Source organism: Boleophthalmus pectinirostris, unplaced genomic scaffold, assembly GCF_026225935.1.
Source record: "Boleophthalmus pectinirostris isolate CB_2022bp ecotype Guang Dong unplaced genomic scaffold, ASM2622593v1 HiC_scaffold_16, whole genome shotgun sequence".
NCBI classification, from domain to species: domain Eukaryota; kingdom Metazoa; phylum Chordata; class Actinopteri; order Gobiiformes; family Gobiidae; genus Boleophthalmus; species Boleophthalmus pectinirostris.
In genome coordinates, this window is record NW_026571095.1 from 10,951,672 (window position 1) to 10,978,083 (window position 26,412).

At 38.5% G+C, this 26,412-nt stretch overlaps 3 protein-coding genes and 1 long non-coding RNA gene across 5 annotated transcripts; 1 reads left to right on the forward strand and 3 right to left on the reverse strand.

Annotated features, from left to right (window-relative positions):
• Positions 1-6: 6 nt before the first annotated feature.
• On the reverse strand, positions 7-11,606 carry dhx30 (DEAH (Asp-Glu-Ala-His) box helicase 30). Its single transcript, XM_020924122.2, has 19 exons — positions 11,435-11,606; positions 11,124-11,260; positions 10,455-10,565; positions 9,844-10,107; positions 9,617-9,766; positions 9,052-9,204; positions 8,397-8,861; positions 7,363-7,743; positions 6,436-6,514; positions 6,250-6,354; positions 5,634-5,809; positions 4,924-5,130; positions 4,767-4,848; positions 4,437-4,630; positions 3,672-3,831; positions 2,692-2,849; positions 2,092-2,195; positions 1,872-2,008; positions 7-482 (listed from the first exon to the last, which is right to left on the reverse strand). The coding sequence occupies exons 1-19, from the start codon at positions 11,604-11,606 to the stop codon at positions 229-231; spliced, it is 3,489 nt and encodes a 1,162-aa protein (XP_020779781.2). The 3' UTR covers positions 7-228.
• Positions 11,607-12,396: 790 nt separating this feature from the next.
• On the forward strand, positions 12,397-14,617 carry LOC110159546 (proproteinase E-like). Its single transcript, XM_020924110.2, has 7 exons — positions 12,397-12,506; positions 12,581-12,752; positions 13,222-13,347; positions 13,443-13,579; positions 14,127-14,269; positions 14,337-14,489; positions 14,566-14,617. Exons 1-7 carry the CDS (start codon positions 12,467-12,469, stop codon positions 14,581-14,583), a joined length of 789 nt encoding a protein of 262 aa, XP_020779769.1. The 5' UTR covers positions 12,397-12,466; the 3' UTR covers positions 14,584-14,617.
• Positions 14,618-15,094: 477 nt separating this feature from the next.
• Positions 15,095-18,171, reverse strand: LOC129408411 (uncharacterized). The gene is made up of 12 exons (XR_008631922.1): positions 18,066-18,171; positions 17,718-17,850; positions 17,521-17,638; positions 17,254-17,375; positions 17,048-17,149; positions 16,608-16,670; positions 16,426-16,520; positions 16,220-16,363; positions 15,959-16,042; positions 15,683-15,835; positions 15,503-15,611; positions 15,095-15,429 (listed from the first exon to the last, which is right to left on the reverse strand). It is a non-coding gene; the product is annotated as an uncharacterized LOC129408411 (long non-coding RNA).
• A 3,385-nt stretch (positions 18,172-21,556) lies between these two features.
• wrnip1 (WRN helicase interacting protein 1) lies at positions 21,557-24,952 on the reverse strand. Of its 2 annotated transcripts, none has more exons than XM_020923294.2 (7): positions 24,302-24,952; positions 23,566-23,760; positions 23,112-23,350; positions 22,688-22,908; positions 22,353-22,508; positions 22,146-22,225; positions 21,557-22,065 (listed from the first exon to the last, which is right to left on the reverse strand). In XM_020923294.2, exons 1-7 carry the CDS (start codon positions 24,932-24,934, stop codon positions 21,790-21,792), a joined length of 1,800 nt encoding a protein of 599 aa, XP_020778953.1. In that variant the 5' UTR covers positions 24,935-24,952; the 3' UTR covers positions 21,557-21,789. The 2 variants fall into 2 exon arrangements, with proteins under 2 accessions (XP_020778953.1, XP_055007736.1); XM_055151761.1 differs by having other exon boundaries at positions 24,266-24,952.
• Between the last annotated feature and the right edge of the window lie 1,460 nt (positions 24,953-26,412).

Here is a 26,412-nt window from a genome sequence, read left to right on the forward strand (position 1 = left end):
AATGCCTTTTTCTTACATTGTACAGTGATCTTTATACTCAACAAGAGCAAGTAAAATTTCTGCCTACTATGAAGCAAAGATTATTCATAATCCAATCAAATGTTTGGATTTTACCACAACAAAACAAAACCAGTTTCCAGAAGTCATTGTAACAGAAATGATAAATAACATGAAACAGAATATGTTAATTTTAAAAGAACTGGACATCTAAGGAAAACATTACACATTTCAGTCCACCTCACTATCACTGTTCTGGGTGTATGGATTTGAGTCTGTATTATTGAGCAGTTGAACCAGCAGTGATATGAGTTTTCCATCTTGTGCAGAGTTGGTGGTTATATTCTCAGGGTCGCTAAGGTTTCTGTATAACATGGTGAGGATAGATGTACGCAGTTCCCATAGCAACTCCCAGGTGTCAGCCGCCATCTCACAGCGCACCAGTGCATGTCCAGGGAATGACACCTCCACTCGGTCTCCACTCACTGCCACAAAAAAACAAAACATAATAATCATAATTCATAAATGAAATCCAATCCAGTGAGTACCAAACAGTGGAGTTTAACACCAGCGGGCTCTAAAGTACTTTGGCTGAGACAAAAAGAAAACAGAAGCGCAGTGTAAATGTTGCTGCAGCAAAACTTGAATTTCTCTCAGGATTTTAATTTAATTTTAATTTGATTCGTATTTATTTTGAGTTTGTGCCAAGAGAGAAAAAATAATCATGTATACTACATATACATTGTAAACAACAGAAAAGCACATTTCTCGAAAAGGAGTGGGAAGAAGAAAAACTTATATGAACCCACCCCTGTTCATGACATAGTTTCAAAATGTATGTGGATGCTTCTGTACATTGATCACGGAATTTAACAAATATTTACAGATAGCAAAAATAAATTACATATTATGCAAAGAAAATATAATTTTAACCCCAAAACATTTTCTTTCTTCTTTTTTTTTCCCATTTTGTACTGTACACATATATATACACATATACATACACATGCATACATACACCCATACATACGGTATATGTATACATATATACACACACACATACACACTTATTATACATATATACACACACACATACACACTTATTATACATATATACACCCATAAATAAACACACACCGATCAACAAAGTATCTCTCTCTCACTAAAAGATCAGAACCCCACAACCATGAGTGTGTAAAATTTTTACTTTTATTAATTTTAGTATTATTTTAGTATTATTATTTTTGGTGAGGGGTCACTAATTAATAGGGGGAAGGGATTAAAAGAAAGAGAGGTAAAGTATAAATATATTTTTGAATGCACAACTTTAACACACAAGTTTTTAATTTCCAAATGTGGGATTTTTTTTTTTTTTTTTATTTAATAAGGTTTAGTATCTGGCTACACCATAATAATATGAAAGTCACAATTCTAATAACTTATAATAAGCATTATAAGTGCCTACTTAGGCCTGTCATAATAAATACTATAGTGACTTATCATTCAATATATGTTGGAACAATCATTTTTGGGGTCAGTTTTTATTGTGGGGACCTTTCCTTTGTACTAGTGGAAAAGGTTTGGTTACATTCCTGTACTATGACATGAGATTTAAGCTGTAGAAGGTTAAATTATGACCTTCTGTTACTCATTATACATACAATGTACCTATGTGTTGCATTCTGTGGTGTATTTATGTTTTAACAATATTGTACATTTAGAATATTTTTTGAGGGATAATTAGGCTTTATGGTTTGGTTTCAACATTATTATCTATAGTCTATGTTCACTTAGCAATATACATTTCAAAATGTGTTACCACGACAGGCCTACCCTTACTTTTACAATCTCAGAAAAGCAAACCTCTCTCTGACCTCTCTCATGGATGTCACATTCTGTGAGCAGCAGCAGGGCCAGAGGGTGCACAGCTGAAGAGTCCCTGATGAAAACTTGATCATTGGACTTCACTGCACTAAAGAATGTGAGCCAGCGACAGGGCAGCTCTTTTCCTCTAAAATGAAAATATAAAAAAAGGTTTACATTGTCAGATACAAGTTTTTGCATTATATTTGTGGTTATAAGTAAAAGCCAAACCTGTTGACAGTGGAGCGGTGAAGTATCACTGGACCTGTTCTTGTTCTAAAGGCCAAAGTGTTTGGTCGAAAGCGCCCTCCTTTGGTTACCAAACCTCTTTTTACCTGCAAGAGAAAACATTTTAACATAAGGATATAAACTTAATAGAGCATAAGGTTGTGTAATATAGAAACCTAACCATGAGAATACCATACAAAAAAATAGAACAGAATTCAATATCTGAATAACTCATAAAAAGTTTTATAGTAATAAACTCTTGTAATAAAATAAGCCTGTGTTTTCATGGCATTTAAAGTCATGTCGCATAACTCTTCTGAATTTGCAGTCCATGGAAATAGAAAATTAAAACCATACTTCAGAACATTCTCCACAAAGAAGTTTTAGACAAACTGTAACAATATAGCCAAAAAGGAACAACATTTTCATGAAGACAAGTAGGAGAAGGCCCTCGGAAGATTTTTTCTTTTTTATGTTTCAGTGCAATAAAAACATTAAAAAACAGGATTTATTTATTTTTTTTTTTTGGCCAAATAGTTACATGGTGGGGACTTAACAAAAACAAACAAACAAAAAAACATGAGTCATTATAAAAAGTCCTACCTGAATGAGGTTTGGGTAAAGTCCTGCCAGCAGAACAGCCTTGAGCAGCTCTTCCTCTGTGATGTGCTCATTGTAGACTGAGGCCTGTCTCTGACACTCACTGGCCCGAGACACAAGCTTCGCTTCAAACAGGTTTTCACTGAACTGAGAAATGAGACCTGCAGGAAAACAATGCATCAGCTCTGTTTAATTATGCTTTGAATTAGGACTATATATGCAACAATTTTTCCTTTAGGGTGCATTAAGTAAATTTTCTGTTTGTTTCTATGGATATGTCATTGCTCTGTCTAGAATGTTCCATCATATGACACTAAACGTCTCTACCTTACATTTGTTCAGTGACAGATGGTTTTTAGCTCAAAGATACCTAGAAAAACATGCATTCTGACTATGCCATACTGTAAAACATTCCAGACTAAAAGCAATAATGTTTACATGGAGAAAAGCATTGACGGAGCCTCCACCAGAAAAGTTACACAATGCTACACAATCTTGATATTCAATAAATTTTCATTTTGTCTTAAAAAAACAAAAAATGGCTTTTCTAACACATGAATAATACAAACTTTAAATCACGATCATTGGCACAAAATGGTAACAAAAGTAACTTCTTTCTGCAGAGTCTGAACTCTGCTCCAAACCACATGCCGTTACTGGCTACAGTTATATGCACACTCAAAATCTCTTTATTGCCAAATTTTTTGAGCTAAAAGACACAGATTTAAAACAGTAAGACCATTTGATTTCTATATTATATTGTTCCTCTGATTACTCCCATCATATTGTGCAGTTTGCATGTCCTTTAAGTACATTGAAAGGTCTAGAAATCAGATAAGAATTAGATTTTAGTGAGCTTGTAACTGCAACCATTGGCAGTACTGGCTGTAGACTGTAGATGTTCATTAAAAGATGTTCATCATTGACAATTAGAAATGCCAATGATGCCTTACTTTGAATGAAGATAAAAGTATGAGACGTACCATTGATGTAGCGTAGACTGGTCCTGGAGAGTGTGTATTTATCCAGATATTCATCTCTCTCCTCTCTGTCCCCCTCCCTCTGAAGCCTCCTCCAGCCTGAAACTACTTGACTTAACACCAAGTAGTCACTGTGGTTAGATTGACTCAACGATTCCTTTGCCTACAGAATACAATAATTATTACTACGTTTAACGAACCCATATTACTATTTTCTGATCTATGTTATAATGTTGTTTACTCATCACAAACATACCTGAAGTTGTGCTTTGTTTGATTCACAAATCTGCATATTTAGGCTAAGCTCATCTCTCAATCAGAAAACACACTCCTCCACCTTGTGTGACATAACATCACATTCTGATTGAGAGATAAGCTTAGCCTAAATATGCAGATTTGTGAATCAAATAAAGCACAACTTCAGGTATGTGGTAATACAGGAAGTGTACCACTCTGTTTTTAAACTCGACACACCTTCACTAGAATCATTTGTATCATTTCTGACCTGGAATTCTCTACTGAACTAAAGGTAAAAGGAGCTGTTAACTTGAAAACTACCACTTCATTACATCACAAGGCAGAACAGAGAATTTTAAGCTTTGGAGATGTAGACAAACATCAAAACAACAAAATAAATGTGAGAAAAAAAACAACACACAACTCCATGTATGTTTTTGAGGACGTAAATACATTTTAACATGGCTTAAAGTTCACAAGAGTATTTTAAAAAGTCATCATTTATAACTTGGATGACTAAATATTAAAAACCTTGTTTACGAGGGCCCGGTTCTGGAGGCTGTTGTGAAAAGGATCCCTGGTGAGACAGGCAGCCACAGACAGCAGAGGGAGCACACAGTGAAACAAGGCTCCCAGAATGAGGACTTTCCCCAGACGAGGGTCACATGACATGTAAGACACCCGCTCTCCTAAAGGGGTCAGGGTCTCCGTTTTGTCCAGAACTCCTGCAAAAAAGTCAACATGAGGGAGCATGAGAAAATACATAGACTAAAATGATCTGGCCTGATTTACTTTAGGCTTAGATCGTCTGAAAATTAGGGCTACAATGATTAATATGAATTATCATAGTAAATGGCTTACCAATATCTTGTAAGTTTTGCACAGCATCTTTTACTGCTCCTTTATCAGGACTATCAAGTACTTGTGCTAAAAAGTCTTTAGCCTGCAAAACAATGACCAGAATTCAGTTAACTAAAATGCAAAATTAGAACACTTAAATGTTTATTACATCCTGTACCCGAATAGTAGGACTGTGAATCTTGGCTTGCAGAACTAAATTCTCTAAAGGTGTGCGCAGGATCTCAGGAATGGGGAAAGGAGTCATAGATTTTAGTTGCGTTTGTGAAAATAAATGGTACGAGTGTCCGGGCTGGCATCGCCCTGCTCTGCCCTTTCTCTGGGTGACGTTGGAGCGGGAAATCCAAACTGTGTCCAGACAGGAAACCTAAAAATAAATGAAAGGTCCTATATTACACAGTATTGATTCTTGTGAGCTTTAACCCATGTGTTGTAACCTCATCAAAAATATACCTGGAGTTGCTTTTTGTTTTATTCGCAAATGTTTGGAGATCTGGAGACACTAATAATAAAGGATTACTCAAAGTTTAAAATGCTCTTGACCACCTTATGATGTCATGAAGCGGTAGTTTTCAAGTTAACGTCTACATTTTCATTTAGTTCAATAGAGACTGGAAATCCCATGGTTGAAATTATCCAAATGACTCTAGTGAAGATGTATACAGTTTAAAAACACAGTGGAGCACTTCCTGTATTACGACATAATGCAGGGTTTGTGTGTTTAAACATGTGCAAAATGAAACAAAACACAACTCCCAGTATGTTTGTGATGAGGAAACAGCATTATAACATGGATCAGAAAATAGTGTTATGTGGGCTCTTTAACAAAAAGCAATATTAAATGCAGTAAAATTTCATTTCAGCGCCAACCTTTGTTCTTGGGTCATAATTCTGCTCTTTATGCATTCCAGTATCCACCACATGCACAATGTCATCTATTGTGATGGAGGTTTCAGCTATGTTTGTTGTTAAAACGATTTTCCTCTGGCCTGGAGGCGGGTGCTGGAACACAGTCTGCTGGTCGGCCACTGATAAACTGGAGTGCACTACAAGAAAATATTACATTTAAATGAGTCTTTACTACATTGGCTATTAGGATTGTCAAGAGTATCGATAATCAAATGCTAATCAAATATTAAATCTATTATAGAAAAAAAAGTAGACGCTCATCTGAAGTATAGATACTAAAAACGCCGCATTCACAGGACAGAAATGAACCTTTCCTTGAGCTTTAGAATGATGTTGAGCTGTATCAGAACAAGTATAAGATCACAAACTAGTATAGATCGATGAAGCATTTTGGAAAATGGCTAGACGACTGAGGGATTAGATACGACACAGATACGGCCAGATAGTAATAATAAAAGAAAGTACTACGATTTAATGTTAATAATGACATTCTGTTAAATAAACATATTCGAATCAGTATCGAGTAACATCATGATAACACTGTTGGCTATTAGGTAACATTTAGAAGATAACTCACAAGGCAGAATCATCTGTTTGCCTGATGAAAAGTGCTGCTTAACTGCCAGTTTCTCTTGAACCATTTTGATGTCTTGCCAACCAGGAAGAAAACACAATATAGCCCCTGGAAAGACATCAAAATAAGGCATAATGATAAGGTATATAAGAAATTTAAATATCAAGGAAATCAAAAGTAACACCTTACCTGGCTCTCCACATTTGTCAACATGTTCAATCACATCAGCTACCAAATCCAAATCTAATACTGTATCATCTTTTTCCATCTGAAATCAGAACACACATGAAGAATCTTGTGACAATGGATTTGCAAAAGACTCATACTTGCTCTAGTATTTCACATTTTAGTGAAGATTTCTAATTGTTCATAATCAATCTGGATCTTTCTAATCTACAGCAGTTTCTGATTATTTTGACTTTGAAGGCCTAAATTGGACTTGTTTCTGTTAACGGATTGAAAATTGTGAAATTAATTGTCAATATGATGGAAAAAAAAAAGATTATGATTATGTTGCCTAATCCTAAGCAGTGTAATTCCTCCCCCATATTTTAAAGACAAGCTACATAAAAAAAGAAAATGTTGAAACAAATAATACTTTATGCTTCTGTTGTCAAACTATGCAGAAGCAATAAGTGACATTTAAACTCCAAAATCTGTGGGAAACACTGAATATGTATGAAAGGCTTTTATAGGGTACTGTAACTGTAAATACATTGTGAAGGACTGTAAATAAACTTTGTATGAAACACTAGCATCTTAAAAAATTGCAATCTATGTAGTTTATTTAAAAAAAATTCTGGTGGAGCATCCGCCACCTGCTTGTCTCCATAGAAATGTTATTGACTGGTTTAAAATGTTCCACAGTATAGATTAAACTCATTTATCACAAAGGAGGCAAGCAGGTTACAGCACTATTCACAGAAGGAATTATTGCGTTTTTGAGCAATAGAAACACACGTAATGATAAATACTGGAAGGATATGTTTAAGGTCATATCATTCCAGGCAAAGCAATTACATCTTCATGGAGACAAGCAGGTGGCAGACCCTCCATCCGAAAAAAAAAAAAAAAAAAAACTTTTAAAAACTCTGTACTAGGTAACAGCCAGCTTACCTCACTATCGGTCTCTTCATCTTGACGCAGCAGTGGTCTTCCCATCTCTCTCAGCACGTCCTCCAGAAACCTGTCCCTCACCGGATGCATGAAGCCAGGCACCTTCACAATGGGGCAGCCTCCGAAATAATGGGACAGTCTGTGGTTGTCTCCAGTAGCACTCATGAGCACCACCCGGAGGTCAGGGTTCTCCTCCAGGCCAGTCCTTAGCAGAGCCAGCAGCAAGTCTGTGTTTATGTCCCTCTCGTGCACCTCGTCCACCACCACATGACTGATGCCTTTGAGAGAGGGGTTTGACTGGAGCTTCTTCAGGAGGACACCCACGGTCAGGAAGAGTAAGGCCCCTCCACTGTGCTCTGGGGGGCGGCTCTCAAGTCGCACCTATGAACAAAGTAGACATGAAAATGTGTAGCTAGAAAATCAACACTACTTCTTTGTTTTTATGCTTATTTATTATCTTATTATTTGTATTATTTTGTTCTTTTTTCCAAATATAATTGTCAACATCCTGATCTGGATATATATAGATAACTTGATAAGGACACATAATTTGCATAGTTACTTTAAACATAAGGGAAAATTACATTTAATAAATATATACAGTACAGAAAAAGTATTTGGACACTTCCTGTTTTTTGTTTGTTTTTTTTGTTTTTTTTGCATATTTGATTACATTTTTCATACAAGCCAAATTTCATATTTCATAAACACAAAAATCTACAGTGTGTAAATTATTTCATATTTAAAAATTGGGAAGTAAAATTGAAACCTAATTGACCCTGTGTGAAAAAGTAATGGCACCCCAGTAATTAATTAGGCCATCTTTGGCAGTAATAACAAAAAAAAGTGTCATTACAATTGAGATCATAATTACATACCAATTAAACACAATTTCAGGATAGCTCAAGTTTAAAAACATTGTAGTTTTGTAGGCCTCTGAATTGGTGTTTGACTTACATTTTTTTGTATTATGACCAGTTTATTACTAGTTTGTTTCAGTTTATAGCAACAGTAATTACACATCTTCCATGTACCTGATATCCCACAGAGCGTTTGAGAGCTGGGCCCATCTCCTGAGCCACTCGATGAGCTACAGACACAGCGCTGATCCTTCTGGGCTGAGTGACCAAGATGTTACAGTTTGCTCCTTCTCCTGCCCTGACCCTCTCCTCCAGCAGAAAGCGTGGAATCCTGGTTGTTTTTCCACATCCCGTCTCCCCGGCGATCACCACCACCCTGGAGGACTGGACTGCAGACAGCACCCTCTGGCGGTGAGCATCGACGGGCAGCTCCACAGAGAGGCCTGGGTCTGCGCTCTCCCACTCCCCCTGCAGGTAGGAGTTGAGCTGCTGGGCCTGCTGGGAAGACAGAGGTCTGTATGGTCGGCCCGTGATAGCATCTGTCAGAGGCTCTTCATCCTCTTCTTCCTCCTCCTCCTTCTGTTGAGATGCTTGCTCCTCTTCCTCCCACAGCTTCTGGACCTCTGCTGCCACTGGATACTGATATAAGAAAACAATATTGTAAGCTAAATAAAAGTACAATATAGAATTGTGAAATGTACAAAAATGCCCCCCAAAAAAAGGTACTAAAATAAATATGTTGTAAAATAAGTATAAACTGTGTAATGTCTGAGAAAACTTTTTGTTTTTATGTCAATGTAAAAGTGTTTCATATGTTTACTACACCAACCTCTGAAAGATATGATTTGATACTGTCCTCCAGATATTCAGGAATGTCCAGCAGAAATGGCCGCCTGTCTCTTGCTCCAGCCTCCTTCACCAGCTCACGGTGGTACTTTGCATGAGTCAGGGGGTTGTTGTTTTCATCCAGCAGCTCAAGTTCCTATAAACGCATTGAAATGTGTGTAAAATTTGTTCCATTCTACTTCTGCTTTTTACTAGTATAATACAAGTACAATTATAACCATGCAGTTGTATGCCTGAAATTAGTTGCTATTTAAAGTTTTAAAAGTTACTGAAAATAGCAGAAGTCCTAATTGTCCAATCCACGGTTAACACACACAAAACAATGCTGCATCACCTGCTCTGATAGGCCAGTGCTCAGAATATGTGGACTGCACATTTAAAATGTTGTATTGGTCAAGTGTGGTACAATAGATTGATCTAAAATTACTTTTTAAATAAATACACATTTTGGTAGCAATGCACTTAATTCATTACTTTTTTTGGCTATGTAACTGCACTTAAATTATAGTACCCTTTGCACCACTAGTATTAAGTAAAATGGTTAATACCTTGAGTTTTAAGCATGCTAAAGCTGCGGCCCTCTTTTCTGCGGTTGCTCGTTTGTTTGATACGGCTGTAAATGTCATCTCCTCAGGCCATCTTAATGTCAGCTCACATGTCTTTATATTCCCTCCAGTAATTTTATACTGGACCAGCTCCTACAAACACAAGAATATACAATACATACATCAGATCACGTGGGTAAATATTTCACTTTTGATTTTATGCTACATACCCTTGTTCTTTGGGATGAGGTGGCAACTTGAATGACCCTTGTGAGAAGAGACTTTGCATGTGGAAAAAGGGAGACCGCTTGAGAAACTTCAGGATTTTCTTCAATAGGCATCTGCTTTTGTCCATTTGATATTGATTTAGACACATGGAAGTTATCTTGACAAAAGTCCTCATCTTTGTCAAAGAGATGTGACTGCAGCCCTCCTCTCCCTCTGCCCGCTCTTCTTTGGGGAAGCTGATTGTTTGGACCAATAACACCCATGTCCTGAAAGGGATAACAATGATGTATTATACTTGTAGTTTTTAATTCTTTCTGGTTACTCAAAATTCTCTTCATTTGATACAGTAATCACCTTTTATAAGCATCATCTAGCCACACACAAATACATTCAAACAGACGAGGTATAGAGGAATTGCTTTGTTCAAGGGCTCAAGAAGAACTGGCCAATGTATTGACAGTTGCAGAATTGCCACCTTTTGGTCACTTGGCAAATGTCTCTATAACAGCTACTAATTACCTCTCAAACATGGGTGGCCAGGGTAAGGGACAAGCTAATCTATAAGTACATTTTAAATCAAAATGAGTGATATAAAAAGGATAGACAAACTTACCTTCAATTTTTGGCACACAGCAGCTGCAGCAGCCCGTTCGGCATCAATCTTTTTGGATGCATATGCCTCCTCTTCAATTTTACAAGGCCATAGCACGGTCACTGTTGCTTTCTACAATCAAAAGACCCCCAAAACATAGTTGACAAAATGTATTTCACATATTAGTTTATTAAAAGCCCCTTATGCTGTTTGCTTCTATGTTATAATGCTGTTTTTCATCAAAGAAATATCTGGAGTTATGTTTTGTTTCATTTACACATGTTTGACACACAAACCCTGCACATTTAGTCTGAGTTCTTCTCCAGAACTGTGATGTCGTGCATGGTAATAATACGCTCGACTATGTTTTTAAAATCCATACACTTTGACTAGAATCATTTGGATGATTTCAGGAGCGGAATTGCGAATCTCTACCGAACTAAAAGATAAAAGTTAGTGTGCTGAAAACTAGCACTTTATGACATCACAAGGTGGAACAGAGCATTTAGAGCTTTGGAAAGGTAGACAGACTAATAATAAAGAATTAGTCAAACATAGTGAATGAAGAAAAACACAACTCGCTGTTTCTGATGAGATAAAACATTCTAACATGGCTTAAAGCTCACAAGAATACATTTTCTGTAATATATGACCTTTAGCACTATATTTTTGATCATTTCTACAACTAACCTTGACACCGTCATATTCATTGCAGCTGTATTGGACTAGTCCGGATGTATCGCTAATGCCCAGTGAACGAGAGATTGTATTGTGCAGAAGACCCTTGGCATCTGGAAACTCCTTCAGAAGACTTGGATTAAGGTTTGCTGGACATAGAATAGTTACAAATAGCATCTGGTTATTGCGTACAAAAATATCAGGTTATAGATAATAAAGAATATCAGATCAGCATCTTTACAAAACGAGGATGCCCTTGAAGTATCCCGCATAGTGTGATCTGTCAACAGTTAGCCACATTAGCCGCCGGTGCTAAAACTCACCTCGTTTACCCTGATAGTGGCCTATCCCGTGGTCCTGGTGATTCCGGGGTTTGGTCCGATACCAATGCATCCCCTCGCTCCAGTTTGTGGCAGTTTGGGCTCTTGACTGAATACATTTACCTAAACTACAGAGTGCTCTCATTCGCACGAGTAAAACACCGGGTAGCGCCATCTTTAAACTACAAATTCTTCTTCTGTGGCCTCAAGCGGAAGTGATGAATTTTTCGACATTTTTCAAGTAATGTCGATAAACAGCGCCACTTGTGGGTTTGGTTGTTTTGTTCGCCTGTTAAACTGCACTGAGACCTTTATCTGAAACGGAACGGCGACGGAGCCAGGGCAGAGGACCACAGATACACGTCAATGGAGTGAATAGGTCAAATTGTTGCATTGAGCTATCACAACTTTAATTAGGCTTGAAATATTAAAGCAACATCAAAATGCTTGTTTTGTAGCTAAAATGTTCAGAATTTGAGGTACAAATAACTACTTTTGTTATTTTGGGCCAATCCAGCAGGAAATCTGAGGGCCAACAAATATTGGTCAGAAAGCCACATTTGGCTCTCGGGCCCCCTCTCTAGACATTTGTTTATGATGCAGTGATTATTAAAGTGGCCTACACATTGTAATAATTTTTTATATTTTTATTTTTTGAGCAGTTCGACAGTGTCTAGTAATGTCATGTCTGTGTGTAGTTACATGTGGCAAAAAAAGTTATAATTCTAATGCATTAATATTAATACTTTGTTGTGATAGAAATCAAACAAAATAAATATAATATAAGACAAAATATCATACAGTATCTTTGTAAGGTCGACTCTACGGTTTAAACTGTAAAGATTAATGTCTATATGTGATTTTGTTTACCTTCATAATAAAATGTATTAATATCAGTGCTGACATTTTGGCTTTTGAGTATACAGTAATCTTGCATCTGTTGAAGGGGAGGAAAAATCCCACGGACAGTCTGTACAGTTGCCTATATATTGCTGCATTAAGCACTTGAACATTTTTTCCCATGTTGGATAAGAAATGGAGCTGGCACTTGTTCTTCTCCTGGGCGTAACAGCTGGTAGATACATACTTTTATTTTTACTCTATTTTAATACCAGTTTAGACTGATTAGAAGGGATTGTTTTGCTTCAGTGTGCGGGTGTGGTGCACCCAACTATCCTCCCAACACAAACCGAGTGGTGAATGGGGAGGAGGCCAGGCCGTACAGTTGGCCCTGGCAGATCTCCCTTGAGTCCTTCTTCCCCACATGTGGAGGGACCCTCATAGCACCCAACTGGGTCATGACTGCTGCTCACTGCATCACGTAAGACAATGTTAAAGCACTTTACAAATAATTTTAAGACATAAGACTTATGAATGATTTTTGATATAGAAATCCTTCTTATCATGGTTTTCAGCTTTTTGGTATCAGTAGTTTTCAGATTCTATAGTCATATTCCCAAATGAGGAGCAAAACACTTCTTTTGACAACATTTTACTTAACTTACCTTTTTATCTTTCATAGAAATTAACAAATGTTGAACCGGATCATTTCTATAAGTTATTAGACAGTGGAACCAGATTACAACAAAAATCACCAATTTAACTATTTCAGTTTTAGCTGCCCCCTATCTATATTATTATTGACCAATAGAATGTTGTGATGACATCTGAAACCCAGCAAAATGCAACATTTTGATGACTTTTCACATTCAAAAGATATATTTTGTTTTTAATTGTTAATCACTATGGCAACAGTCTTAATTTCTTTTCCTTCTAAAACCGGTGGTCAGATTTCATACGTATAATGTGGTCCTGGCTGAACATGACATGGATAAAGTGGAGGGTCCTGAACAGACGATTAGAGTGGAAAAAATGATCATTCATCCAAAATGGAAAAAAAACTGTCCTTCTTGTGGGTAAGTAAAAGCAAACCGTTACTTTTCAACAAATGTGTCACAACAAATGCAAATTAACAAATTTTAGAATTTGCTGCTTTGTTCAATTACCGTAGTAATGACATCGCCCTGCTGAAACTGCAGACTAGTGCTGTTCTAAATGACAAAGTTCAGCTGGCCTGCGTTCCCAAACAAGACAGCACTCTCTCTCACAACTACCCCTGCTACGTCACCGGCTGGGGGCGCCTCTACTGTGAGTTAACCTTACGTTTGGTTCAGCCTCCTAATCCATTTTCTTTTTATTGACTAAAAAATTTCATCATAGTTTGTTTTAATTTCATATTTTTGCTGACTACAACAAAATAAAACGTAAACATAATATAAAATGATGATTTTATTTTTTTTTTACTGAAAGCACAAATTTTTGTTGAATTATAAAAAGGAAACTATACACAGACAAGTTTCACTTTTTGATCCCAGAGCCCCATAAACAGAATATAGAGACCATAAACAAACTCAGTGTCAAAGGAACACATCAGTTATGAAGGTTTTACTACTGCTCAGCCCTGCCATCACAATGTTTGTAAATGTCCCATGAAGCAATAAAATTATTTAATATAAGTTAGAATAAAATATAAGTTATACATTTTAAAAAGATATAATAAAATAAACCAAAAATCAAGCTGACTAAAACTATAATGGATTTATTTGATAATGTAAACAATTATTTAACTAAATCTTGGACAAAAACAACAAAAAAACAAAATGGTTCTTTAATTATTTTCAGTTGTTTTGTTTAGCACAAGGTCCTCAGGCCACTAAGCTCCAGCAGGCTCTCCTCCCAGTGGTGGAGTATAAAGTCTGCAGTCAGAGCGATTGGTGGGGCAGCTCTGCAAAAACAACTATGGTCTGTGCAGGAGGGGACAGCAAGTCTGCATGTCATGTAAGTGATTGAACTGTTGAATAAAGTACTCATTGAAATGGTAGTTATACATGTACTGGTCTTTAAGGGTGACTCTGGAGGCCCACTGAACTGCAAAGGCAAAGATGGTAAATGGTACGTGGAGGGAGTGACCAGTTTTGTGCATGGAAGCGGCTGCAACACTCCCAAGAAACCGACGATGTTTACCCGAGTGGCTTCTTTCATTCCCTGGATTAGTGAGGTAAAGATAGACACAATATTATCTAATGAGAATGGCCTATTATAACCTTTGGTAATAAAATGTTGTTTTTCTTTAGACCATGAGCAAGAACTGAAGCTGAACACTTGAAACATGAACATGAAAACCGCTAAATAAAGTTTTGAATAAAACTCAATTAATTCACATGTATTTTTAAAATATAGATTAGTTTTAGTCAACTTAAAGCAACACTGCTTGCTTCATAACTCTTGAGGTTTATGCCACAATTTTATGATTCAGCCACACATTATATTTTTCTTTCACTTTGCCACTCAAATGTAGAGCTTTAGAATAATTTATAATAGAGCAAGTATTTTTGATATGCAGTAGGTTAGAAGAATATCGAGGATATCTATTGAGAACACTCCAAGTACCCCATCACTTGAGTAGGAAAATAAATGTTTACTGTGTTGTCTATTAGGCCTATTCATATTTTTGTGTCTGTGATACGGATGTCTAGCTATTAAATTTCACTTTGTAAAATCTGAAATGTCAAAAAAAACATGTCAAAGAAATCTGATGAAAATGTCAAGATTTTTATTGAGTGCCACATTTCTTTAGTCTTTTAGACATGTGATACGGGGACTATGGCTGCTCGGAAGCAGGCCGGGACCCATGACATAGACAGCAACGTGGTGGAGTAGAAGACCCACCACTCTGTTTAGTCTGGCCGCGTTCCTGATGCTGTAGAGCCAGTTGTCTTATAGTCTGTGATGGCCCTGATGCCCTCCCAGGCCTGCCTATGGTTTGTGGCGGTGTTAAACCTGGTCTCAATATGCCTCTTGTGTTGTTGTTTGGCAGTATTGTTGCCTCTCCTCAGAGCAGTCCCCCATGAAATTCATCCATGAGCCTTTTTTTTTTTTATTATTATTTTTTTAATTGTAGTTATCTTTTCTTCCAAGTTGGCTCTTGCCAGAAGGAGCTGGGAAAAAATAAGACATGAGCTTAGATTTGAACATATTGTTGACCGTTATGAGCAATTTTGAATATGTCACCTTTTCCATAAGGGGCAGCCTCTGCAATAAACTTGGAAGACAACAGAGGGCACAATGTGTTTTTCTCATTTCTTCACTCATGATGACAGCATGGTTCTGGCTCAAGAATCTAAAGAGAAATTCAGTTTGAATCGGTTTGGAATTAACGCATATTAGATTGTGTTAAGAGTTACAACAAACCTGGGTTCTTGTTATGGAGGCATCTCACTCTTCTGTCCATAACCATCCATAACTAGGTAGGTAGGGGTCACTCTGATCTTGGCTGTCTTGCAGAAATCTTAACTGACATAAAGATCTTCTCTTCACCACAGTCAACTCACTTTGCAATCCATGCTGAAAAACAAACAAAACACAATAATTGTTTAAAGTGCGGTCCAAAATTTACTTTATTAATATGTGAGAATAATTAGTTGTTAATGTATATTGGACAATAGAGATATGATGGTGATGTATTACCTCGACGTGTTTCCACAGTAACTTCACATAGTCTTCGGGTGGCATCTTAACAGCGGTTCTTCACAGGCACGGTCAGTAAGACATCTGTTATCGATATTGTTTGATAAAATCAACAACCAAGTTATATTGCACACTATGAATATTAATCATCTCAGAACAGTATGAATTAGATTACTGCACCACTGTCGATAAACATTTGGAGATTAGATTATTTTTTAAAGGCTACAAAAGAGCATTTTGGGGAACTGCCACTAAACCTACCAGACATCTGGCAGTTCCTTCTGATAGATGTATGTGCATCAAGATGACAACAGTTAGGGTCTTCATCTTCATTCAGTTTTAGCTTCAGGGCATCTCTAGCAGGTGGTAGTAGAGTTGATTCTTCAAATGAAAGTACTGGATGAGCTGGGGAAAAAACAAAACATGATTTTAGTTAAAATATTCTCGAACTTTATTAGGGGACATACTCTAAAAAACACTTGGAACACAACAGAGGGCACACAGTTTTCTTCTTATTTCTTCATTCATGCTGACAGGATGGTACATGTTCTGATTCATCACTCTATGGACAGAAATTCCATTTTTATCTGTTAGGAATGAGCAAGAGCAAATTCTATTAAATTCTATTTTAAAGAGCTACCCAACAAACCTTGTGGCATTCTCATGGAGGAATCTCTCTCTCCTGCTCAGAACCATCCAGAATTGTACTACGCTGAAAAAAACACAGAAATGTTAAGACATTTATTTTCCTACATGTCGCTGTGCTCTGTGGACTGATGCCAGTGTGCACTAGATTTAGTTCTGGTTTCTACACTTTTGGGTCAGTCTCGTTCACACACACACACTGCATCATTCACCTCTAACACACACGTGTGAGAGGCCATCAGCTGATGCTGATGAAGCTGACGCGCTTCACGAAGACAGAGCCCTGAGAATATGCAGGCGCTCACTTCCCTGGTGACAGATTGCTGTGGTCCAGGATGTGGTTGTGGAATTCACACCGGCCCAAGTGCACTGCTCTCGGTGCGAATGCCCTTTTACATCTAGTAGTGGCAGTGTGATAATGATCTTAGTGTCTGTTTTATTTACCATTTAGCCATTTCCTTTGAGTGTTTTTAACACTGTTGTAAAATATAATATGTTAAAATTGGTCATAATTGTATTCATTTCTGCTCCTCTTGCAAACAGTATCTGTTGAAGAAAAAAACAATATCATTTACATTTGGTTGTTCATTCATAATAGAAAATATAGATAAGAGATGATAAAGTATTCTGTCATGTTTCGATGATGGTACCTGTTTTTGTCAGAATCTTCTCATGATGGCTGCTGTGACGTGTCACACAGCGATTCTTCCCAGGCGTGTTCAGCTCGACGGTCCAGTCATCATCTATCAGCCGTCAACAAAGATACTTTTTACTAAGAAAACATGATGAACATTATTAAACTAAAAACTGCACTCAATTTTAACATTTTTACTCTAACACTTTTAACCACAGCTTTGATTCTTTTTAAAAAGGCTACAAAACCAAAGAATATTTTGGGGCACTATCACTAAACCTACCAGACATCTGACAGGTCCAGCATTAGCATCATGATGACAACAGTTAGGTTCCATCATCTTCATCCTGCTTTAGCTACACAGGCATCTCCATCAAGTGGCAGTACAGTCCACGTGTATACTACATTAGATATAAGGATCAAATGAAAGCATTGTAAGAGACAGACATAACACAATAGTTGCACTGTGGTTTCATGTACACCGAGGAGGAGAGAGGCAGGGTTGGGTGGTCCTAATGGGTGATGACGCGATCTCTTTCCTCCAGACTTTATCCATGCATCCCTCTGGTCTCCATCCATGGTCTGGTCTCATCTGTTTGATGCGCTGTAACATCTGCATGTTGTGAATAAATGCATTCTGTGAACTATGGCGTTCCAGTGCTTCACACATAACGACTGGACAGCAGTGCAAACCTTGAACTCAAAAAAAAAATTGTGAAGTAAAAAGACACAGTACTACTCACCTGAGACCGTATTACAGTACTTACCAATACCTGGCACTGTGAAAAAAATGTATTAATGGTTAAACCCCACAGCTTAGGGACTTACAGTTCGCTGCTGAAGAGTGAGCGACTGAAACTGGAACTGGGCGCCAGGGTCTCCTCAACCTGACGGATAGTGGGGTCAGACGCCCAGGGGGGAGTCACCAACATGGAGTCCGAGCCAGAGACGTACACCCAAACCTCCTCCTCCATGTGGTGCAGGTAAGGAAGCAAAGGCCCAAGGAGCTGAAAGAGAACACAGTGACCTTATAGTAGTGTGTGTCCATTTTACATGTGATTAACAGTAGCGTGCTGTGTACCTCCTGGAAGCGGGCCTCATCCCACACATGGAGCCAGAGAGGGAAGGTCAGCTGCGGTTCTCCAGGCTGCTCCAACAACAAACACACACACGTTAAACACAAAGTACAATACACTACCAGGGGAAATGAGGACACTCACCAGGTCACGATGGCCCCGGGACAGTGAAGTGGGGGGCAGAGGGCCGTGGCTCCTGGAGGGCTTTTAAAAAACAAAAAAGGTTTCCTTGAATTTAAGACTTGAACAATCAACTATGGCACATTGTTTCATTCAGAGAAACATTAGACTCACCTGTGCACCAGGGCGAGGGGGCAAAGAGGAGCCCGAGGGGGAGGAGCCAGAGGGGGAGGGCCCAGGGCTGCGGCTCTCAACAGGCTGGGGAAAAAAAAAACATGACCCATTTGACATTTCATACAACTGTGTCACTGAATATCTAAGGTTAAACTCACCGGCACATGAGCAGAAGGACCAGTCTGCCGAGGCAGAGGGTTTCTGCTGCTGGCAGCCTACAAATTGCAATTTTGATTAAAAGGAAGAAAAAAAAATGGAAAAGGTATAAAACATGTAAAACTCCAACAAACAATCTAAACCACCAAGAGACAGGTTTAGCAGAGGCAAGTGTGTGAGTCTTACCTGCTGAGGGGCCGCGGGTGTCCAAGAGGTGGAGGGTCCTGAGCCATCCTCTCTCTGGAACTGGAACATCAGAAACACATAGGTTAACACAAATGCCTTTACAACAACATTGTAACAAAAGAAAAGTGCAGATGTGAACAGGCCTACCGGAGTGGAAGAGGAGGGTGAACAGCTGCCCCTCGCTGATGGACCACCGCGGCGGGCTCGCGTGGTCCGAGGGGCAGGTGCCGAAGACCTCTTCCTCTTCCTGCCGCCCTGTTGGACAAAAGATAAAAAACATGAACTGCAGGCCCAAAGACAACTATGGCACATCGTTTCATTCAGAGAAACATTAGACTTACCTGTGCACCGGGGCGAGGGGGCAAAGAGGAGCCCGAGGGGGAGGAGCCAGAGGGGGAGGGCCCAGGACTGCGGCTCTCAACAGGCTGGGAAAAAAAAAAACATGACCCATTTGACATTTCATACAACTGTGTCACTGAATATCTAAGGTTAAACTCACCGGCACATGAGCAGAAGGACCAGTCTGCCGAGGCAGAGGGTTTCTGCTGCTGGCAGCCTACAAATTGCAATTTTGATTAAAAGGAAGAAAAAAAAATGGAAAAGGTATAAAACATGTAAAACTCCAACAAACAATCTAAACCACCAAGAGACAGGTTTAGTAGAGGCAAGTGTGTGAGTCTTACCTGCTGAGGGGCCGCGGGTGTCCAAGAGGTGGAGGGTCCTGAGCCATCCTCTCTCTGGAACTGGAACATCAGAAACACATAGGTTAACACAAATGCCTTTACAACAACATTGTAACAAAAGAAAAGTGCAGATGTGAACAGGCCTACCGGAGTGGAAGAGGAGGGTGAACAGCTACCCCTCGCTGATGGACCACCGCGGCGGGCTCGCGCGGTCCGAGGGGCAGGTGCCGAAGACCTCTTCCTCTTCCTGCCGCCCTGTTGGACAAAAGATAAACAACATCAACTGCAGGCCCAAAGACAGTATCGGAATTATTAAGGTCTTCTTACAAAACCTCACTACAGGAGTTTGCGATTAGGAGGATAAACAGCAATCTAAAAAAAATTAACCTCAAATAGACCCTAAGTACAAGTTGTAAATACTCGCTAGTAGTAACTTTAAAGCAAAATTGTTCTATATACTAATAATGGTCAAAACTCTTGAAAAAGACAACAATTGCGTACCATGCAGCTGTTGAACTCTGGAGCTCTGGAGGCTGATGAAGTTCAAGTGCTGTAGGGACAATAACAAAAGGGTTTAGTGCTGCGGGAGCGCTAGCTTCACTGCTATTAGCCTTAGTTTAGCTTGTGGAGAACAGATAAACAGCTTCTCTCTCGGAGGACAAGAGCGAAATGGCGGATAATCCGAATGTTGTGGTTTAAATATATACAGCTATTGTTGTGGTATAAATATATACAACTATTGGTAACCATGGAATGGGTGCTAAGATTTGTGCTTCCGGTGTTTACGTTTGAATGCAGGGCTCTAGACCCTAGACCACGTGCAGGCTGTGGGCCAATCTAATGTCACTGCCACAGACTCGATTCTTCTAAATACAGTATACGCTCTTCTTTATATTTAGTTATGTTGCAGTCAGCTGTTTTTTTTTTTGTTTTGTTTTTTTGTTTTTTGTTTTGTTTTTTTGGTTGTTTTGTTTTGTTTTGTTTGTTTGTGGTTCAATGGCAATGGAGTGATTGGCTGCTTTTGTGGCTACCAGGCTCACACACTTGAGCTCAGTTTTTAACCTGTCGTCATGGGATTTTAACCAAATAAGAAGTGCCGAATTTTATGATTCACAAATATAGGCTATCACAGCGTTACTCTAAAACAACTGGCCTTACTTAGTTTCAGAAGCCACCATTTCGTTACCAACCAGATATCATTCTGTTTCCTTATAATTATTTGGAAGGAATCGTACCACCAAAATTACACTAACCTTAGGGGTTTAAAGCCAACAAGAGACAACATTCATGTCTTTGTTAATAAATGGCAGAGTAAATAAAGTCTGGTGTATATGTTGTGCTGGTTTCAAGGCCCTCTCTGAGAACAGTTCTTGAATTTTCCTTTAAATAATGAATCAAAATATCAAAACTATGCTGTAATTGTATTGTCTACACAAGAATAGGGTTTTTAGCACTTTGTATTGATATTTTTTACAATGTATGAAAGGGTGCATTGTGCTACGATTTCATATCATGATATATGCAAATTGTAACCATGTGCTCTGCTGCTATAAAAGTTGGTTGCCACTATTGATTGTCAGTGGATGTCCAAATCTGAACAATTACATAAGGTTATAATAAAGTTGTTAGACTACACTGCTTTCAGGATTTGTTTCTCCCATGTCCCAACAAATGTATTGCTAATGCTAGAGTAATCCAATCAATTAGACTGGGATTCAGGAGCTAATGGTGAACTTGGTTTGAAACTCAAAAGTTCTAAGTCTTTAATGTAATTTTATCAGTTCTCCCGATATCCTAAATATTGTATTAGCACAAAAAAGACTGCTGTAAAAGTGCTATGCATGGATGAGTAATTGCCTCTGTAAAAGTAAAGTCACTTAAATAAATGATTCCAAACAACATCCGGAGCCTCTCTCATGCGCTGAATAGAAACTTATTTATTTACATTGAACAAAAATGAAAATAAGTATATATAATTGTTGATTGTATAAAAAAAAGCTTTGCAATCCAATCCCATATTCAAAACTTTTCATAGATACAAAGTGATTTATTAAGTGCTTTTTATTCAATGCGTGTGTCTAATTATTTACACAATTCTGTAAAATACTGTGCTTCATCTTCATCCCTTTAGTATGAGTTTTGTAACTATAAATGTCATTACGAGGGAGTCCAGGTAAAGAAGTCTATGTCCTTTAGTTCTTGTGGTAAGTACTCCTGCTCTACAGGCCCAGTGAAGTTTGGATTGTACTTGTAGCCTTTAGAGTAGCCCAACTGTTTCATGAGTTTAGTGGGGGCATTTCGGAGGTGAAGAGGCACAGGGGGCAGTGGGCCCTTGTGGTTCCTCAAACTGGCTTTCACATTGTTATAGGCTTTGTACACATCGACTGACTTAGGCGCTTGGGCTAAGTAGACGACGCACTGAGCCAGGATCACCTGAAAGAAAAGACAAGAAAATACAGTACTCATTTTCAAAATAAGGTTAGAAAATGGATCCTGCTGCTTTAAACGCATACCTCACATTCAGGCATCCCAATAAAGTGACAAGCCTGGAAAGCAGAGACAGCTTGTGGAAGAGCCAACGGATCAGCCATACCTATGAAAAAGTAATAAAGCAAGGTGAGCTAAATGTAAAAACATTAACAAATATAATGCTGGGAATTGTTATATATAGAACAATGGCTTCTAATGCACTATAAACATTTTTAACAAGTTGCACATACCCACATCCTCGCTGGCAAAGCGGATCAGGCGGCGGGCCACATACAGGGGGTCCTCTCCCCCCTCCAGCATACGGCCTAGCCAATACAGAGAGGCGTTCTCATGCGAGCCTCTCATGGATTTGTGTAATGCAGAGATACAGTTATAATGCTCTTCTCCTGCATTTCAAAACAGATTTAGGTTATCACACAACGGCTTGTTAAGTGCAATGTAAATAACCAGTAATGGCCAGAAACCCAGCCCCTCTAGTGCCTAACCTTAACCCTTATTGCCTTGTAATAACATACCAGTATATGTTATCAAGTAGTAACTGTTAAGTAAAAAAAAACAAGCTCACCGGCTTTATCATAGAGGATATGGGATCGCTGAAGGCCCTCCTTGACATGCGCTTCCTTCACCACTATCTCCACACCAGCTCCACCTTGTAAAGCTTTATTCTGGGCAAGGCTCACCTGAGCTTGGACTGCCAGCTGCAGACTATTAAGACCTGTCCTGGCATCACCATCACAGAGATATGCTATAGTGTCTAATGCATCTTGCTCTATGTAAATCAGTGGCCTGAAAGAAAAGAAAAAAGGAGACAGACATTTTATACTTTCAGAAAGTAGCAAAAGAGCTCATTGTGTTTGTGTCATTGTGAGTATTATATATTAAAATATAATAAAAATAAACTTTTCAAATATTAAGATATTTAGAGTCACCCATGTCAGTATGTTTATGATGTTCAAAACTGCAAGAACATAGCTGTGTGGATAACTTACTGTTGTCCATCTGACTCTTCTGCAGGTTTGAGTCTGTCTGATGCTGCTCCCACCACCCTAATGTCCAGACTCTCCACTGCCCTCTGCAGGATGGAGCCCATGGCCTCCACAGACAGCTTTTCCAGCACCAGCACTCTGCAGCGGCTCAGCAGGGCAGCATTCACTTGGAATGACGGGTTTTCAGTGGTGGCTCCGATCAGGGTTATGGTCCCATTTTCCACATGAGGGAGGAACGTGTCCTGCAAAAAGAACAATATTTAAGGGTATAGTATTGAAGTTGAACAGAAGATTTGATTGACCCTCTGATGCACTCAGTTACACACCAGTTTTATAAAAAATGAAACTAATAAAAAATAAACAATAAAATTAAATTTGCATTGATAAAGTGTCAATTCCTGCATTTGAAGATGAGAAATGCTGTGATGGTTTTCATGTCAGCAGTTAAATACTGCACCTGCTGTGACTTGTTGAAGCGGTGGATCTCGTCGATGAACAGGATAGTCCTCCTCTTGCACAGCCGGAGCTCATTGTGTGCCTGTTTGATGACCTCTCGGACTTCATTTGTGGACGCGCTGGTGGCAGACAGAGTGATAAAGCGCGATGTCCCCTTCTTTTTGCTGGAGCAGGCAATTATGTGAGCTAGAGTCGTCTGGAAAAACACAAGGACAAAGATGTACAGTGAATGAGCTACCATCCTATAATACCCTGTTGGACATAACATACCTACTCTGGGTATGACAAAGAGCAAACTGTCAGAAAATAACAAGAGGCTGTAAAACTTTCACCTATATTCACATTCAATCCACATAGACACATGACATAAGTGCAGGCCCTCAAAAATGTAAAATTCTCAAAATGATTTATTTTTCTTTTGTTACTGTCAAGCACTTTAACCTGATTCAGACAAAAGTGGTTAGCTACAAAAGCAGGAGCAGCATCAATGTATTTAATAACAATGGGCATATGAATATTAAAGAGCAGGGACACAACAGAAAAGTTTATTATTAATATAGTTTCCTCCACAAACATTAGCATTTTTTATTAAAGAGTACTTAATAATAATAACAATATTAAGTAGGAGTAAAAGTATGTTGCTAGAAAAGTACAATTTCTTTGAAAAGCTACTCATGTAATTACGAATGAGTATTACCCACTTCTGAGGATAAGTCTATGGCCATGGGCATGATTACCTTTCCACAACCAGGAGGTCCCCAGAGGATCAGAGAAGGTATTTCTTGTGTTTCCAGAAGTGACCTGAGCAATGTATGCTCTCCAACTACTTTATTCTGACCAAAATACTCCTCCAGTGATTTTGGACGCAGGATTTCGGCCAGGGGCTTATCAAGAGTGAACAGTATCCTTCTTGCTAGATCTTTTGATACCTCTCCGTTAGAAGAAGCACCAGTTTCACTCATTTTACTTGTGCTCTCTTGTTCAGATTCTTCCTCTAATCCACGTTTTATACCCTTATTGATAATATTCCCAGAGTTTTGTTTACTGAAAAGCTTTCCTTGTCGCTCATTGGGTGCTGGTGATTTATTCTTGTTGGGCTGAAACATAGCGAACATAGGACTGGAAGAAGTGGAACCAGCGGTGGAGGAGGGCGGTGCACTGGTTTGGAGGACAGTCTCCGCGGTACGCATTTTCTTTACCGCCGGAGGGACGCTCTCGTCCACCGTCATCGGGCTGCTATCTGCGGTACCGCCGAGTAAACAAACGTCCAAGTGCCTGTTGATTGTAGATTGTTTAAAAATTTTCAAACAAACGGGACATTGCACCGAATCTGACGCAGAATCGGCGGCACGACTCGCCTCTTCCGCCATGTTTTCTCCCGCGAAACTTTTGACCCCTTGTCACGTGACCACACCTCGCTTGTAAGTATTTTTAACATGGATTTTTAAGTTTAATTTTTATGTCGTATTTTGGTGTAAATAAATTTTTTTTTGTACATATATATATATATATGATATGTTGACAAATTTAGAAAAAATATGTTTAAACGTGTAATAGACCTTCATTAGCTCTGGTTCAAAGTCTCGTGGTTTAATGATTTATTGTATTATTTGTTAATGGGTCCGTATCACGGTATTTTCTGATCTATGATATAATGTTGTATCCTAATCTAAAACATACCCAGAGTTTTATTTCATTCGCTTCGGATAATCTCTACCCTGGAATTGCCAAGTTCTACTGATCTAAAGGTAAAAGATAACTGTTAACTTAAAAACTACTTCTTCATGACATCACAAGGTGGAACAGAGCATTTTGAGCTTTGTGGATGTAGACAAACTAGAGGGTTACTAACGGATTGTCAATGAAACAAAACACAATTCCAGATTTGTTTTTGAGGAGGTAACAGCATGAGAACAAGAGCTAACAAGAGTGAATTTTGTATAATATATAAAAAAAGTAAAGTAAAAACAGATGAGAATAATTATTTTATTAGTGCTTTTTGGGTCTTGCACCTTTATTACAATTTCAATTTCTGCCAACAACAGTACCTGCCATGTGCTTTTCATGGAAGATCAGCTAATGAGAAAAAACTCAATTCTGACTTATATCCTCTCTATCTCTCAAGATAGTCAATGGTTTTCATGGTGAGTATACAAAGAAAACACAAAACACAAAGTGATTCTTATGATGACAATATTAGAACCTGGCCTTACCCATAGATGTGAGTTCCAGTCATGATTTCACAGACACATGACCAGATTGAGTTCACCCTCCTGAGAGAAGGTAAAAGCTGCACAACGCTTCTGAGAAACCAACACTGAGGTAGGTCTATATTTATTTTGTATTAGCTGCCAAATTATGTCAAAAGTGTGATTCTGAAACACCAAAATACTTACTTACTTTGCAGCTGATGTCATCAACATTCTCTGGGGGTTTGATGCTAACTGGAGGCACTGCTCTCTCTGAGGATTTCTTACTCAAATTAGACTATAATATGATCTTTGTTTTAACACAATCTGACCATAAAGAACTGACATAATAGAAACTACAACAGATGAGATGATTTGTGCTGTTAAACAAGTCTCTCACACATTAAACACACACTCTCACCTTTCTGTTGAAAATCAAACACCTAAACAGGACCATGAACACATGTGGTGGTCACAGGCTCCAAATGTGTTGTTATATCCATTTTATAGTTGTTTTTTTTTCTTGAATTTTCAGATAATTTAAAAAGTTTTTTGTCAGTGTTTGCTAATGTATGCATCGTGTCACTATGGTAACTCCTAAATCATTCCACCATTAGTGATACATGTAGAAGCCCCCAGTGGGATGTCACTGCAAAGTA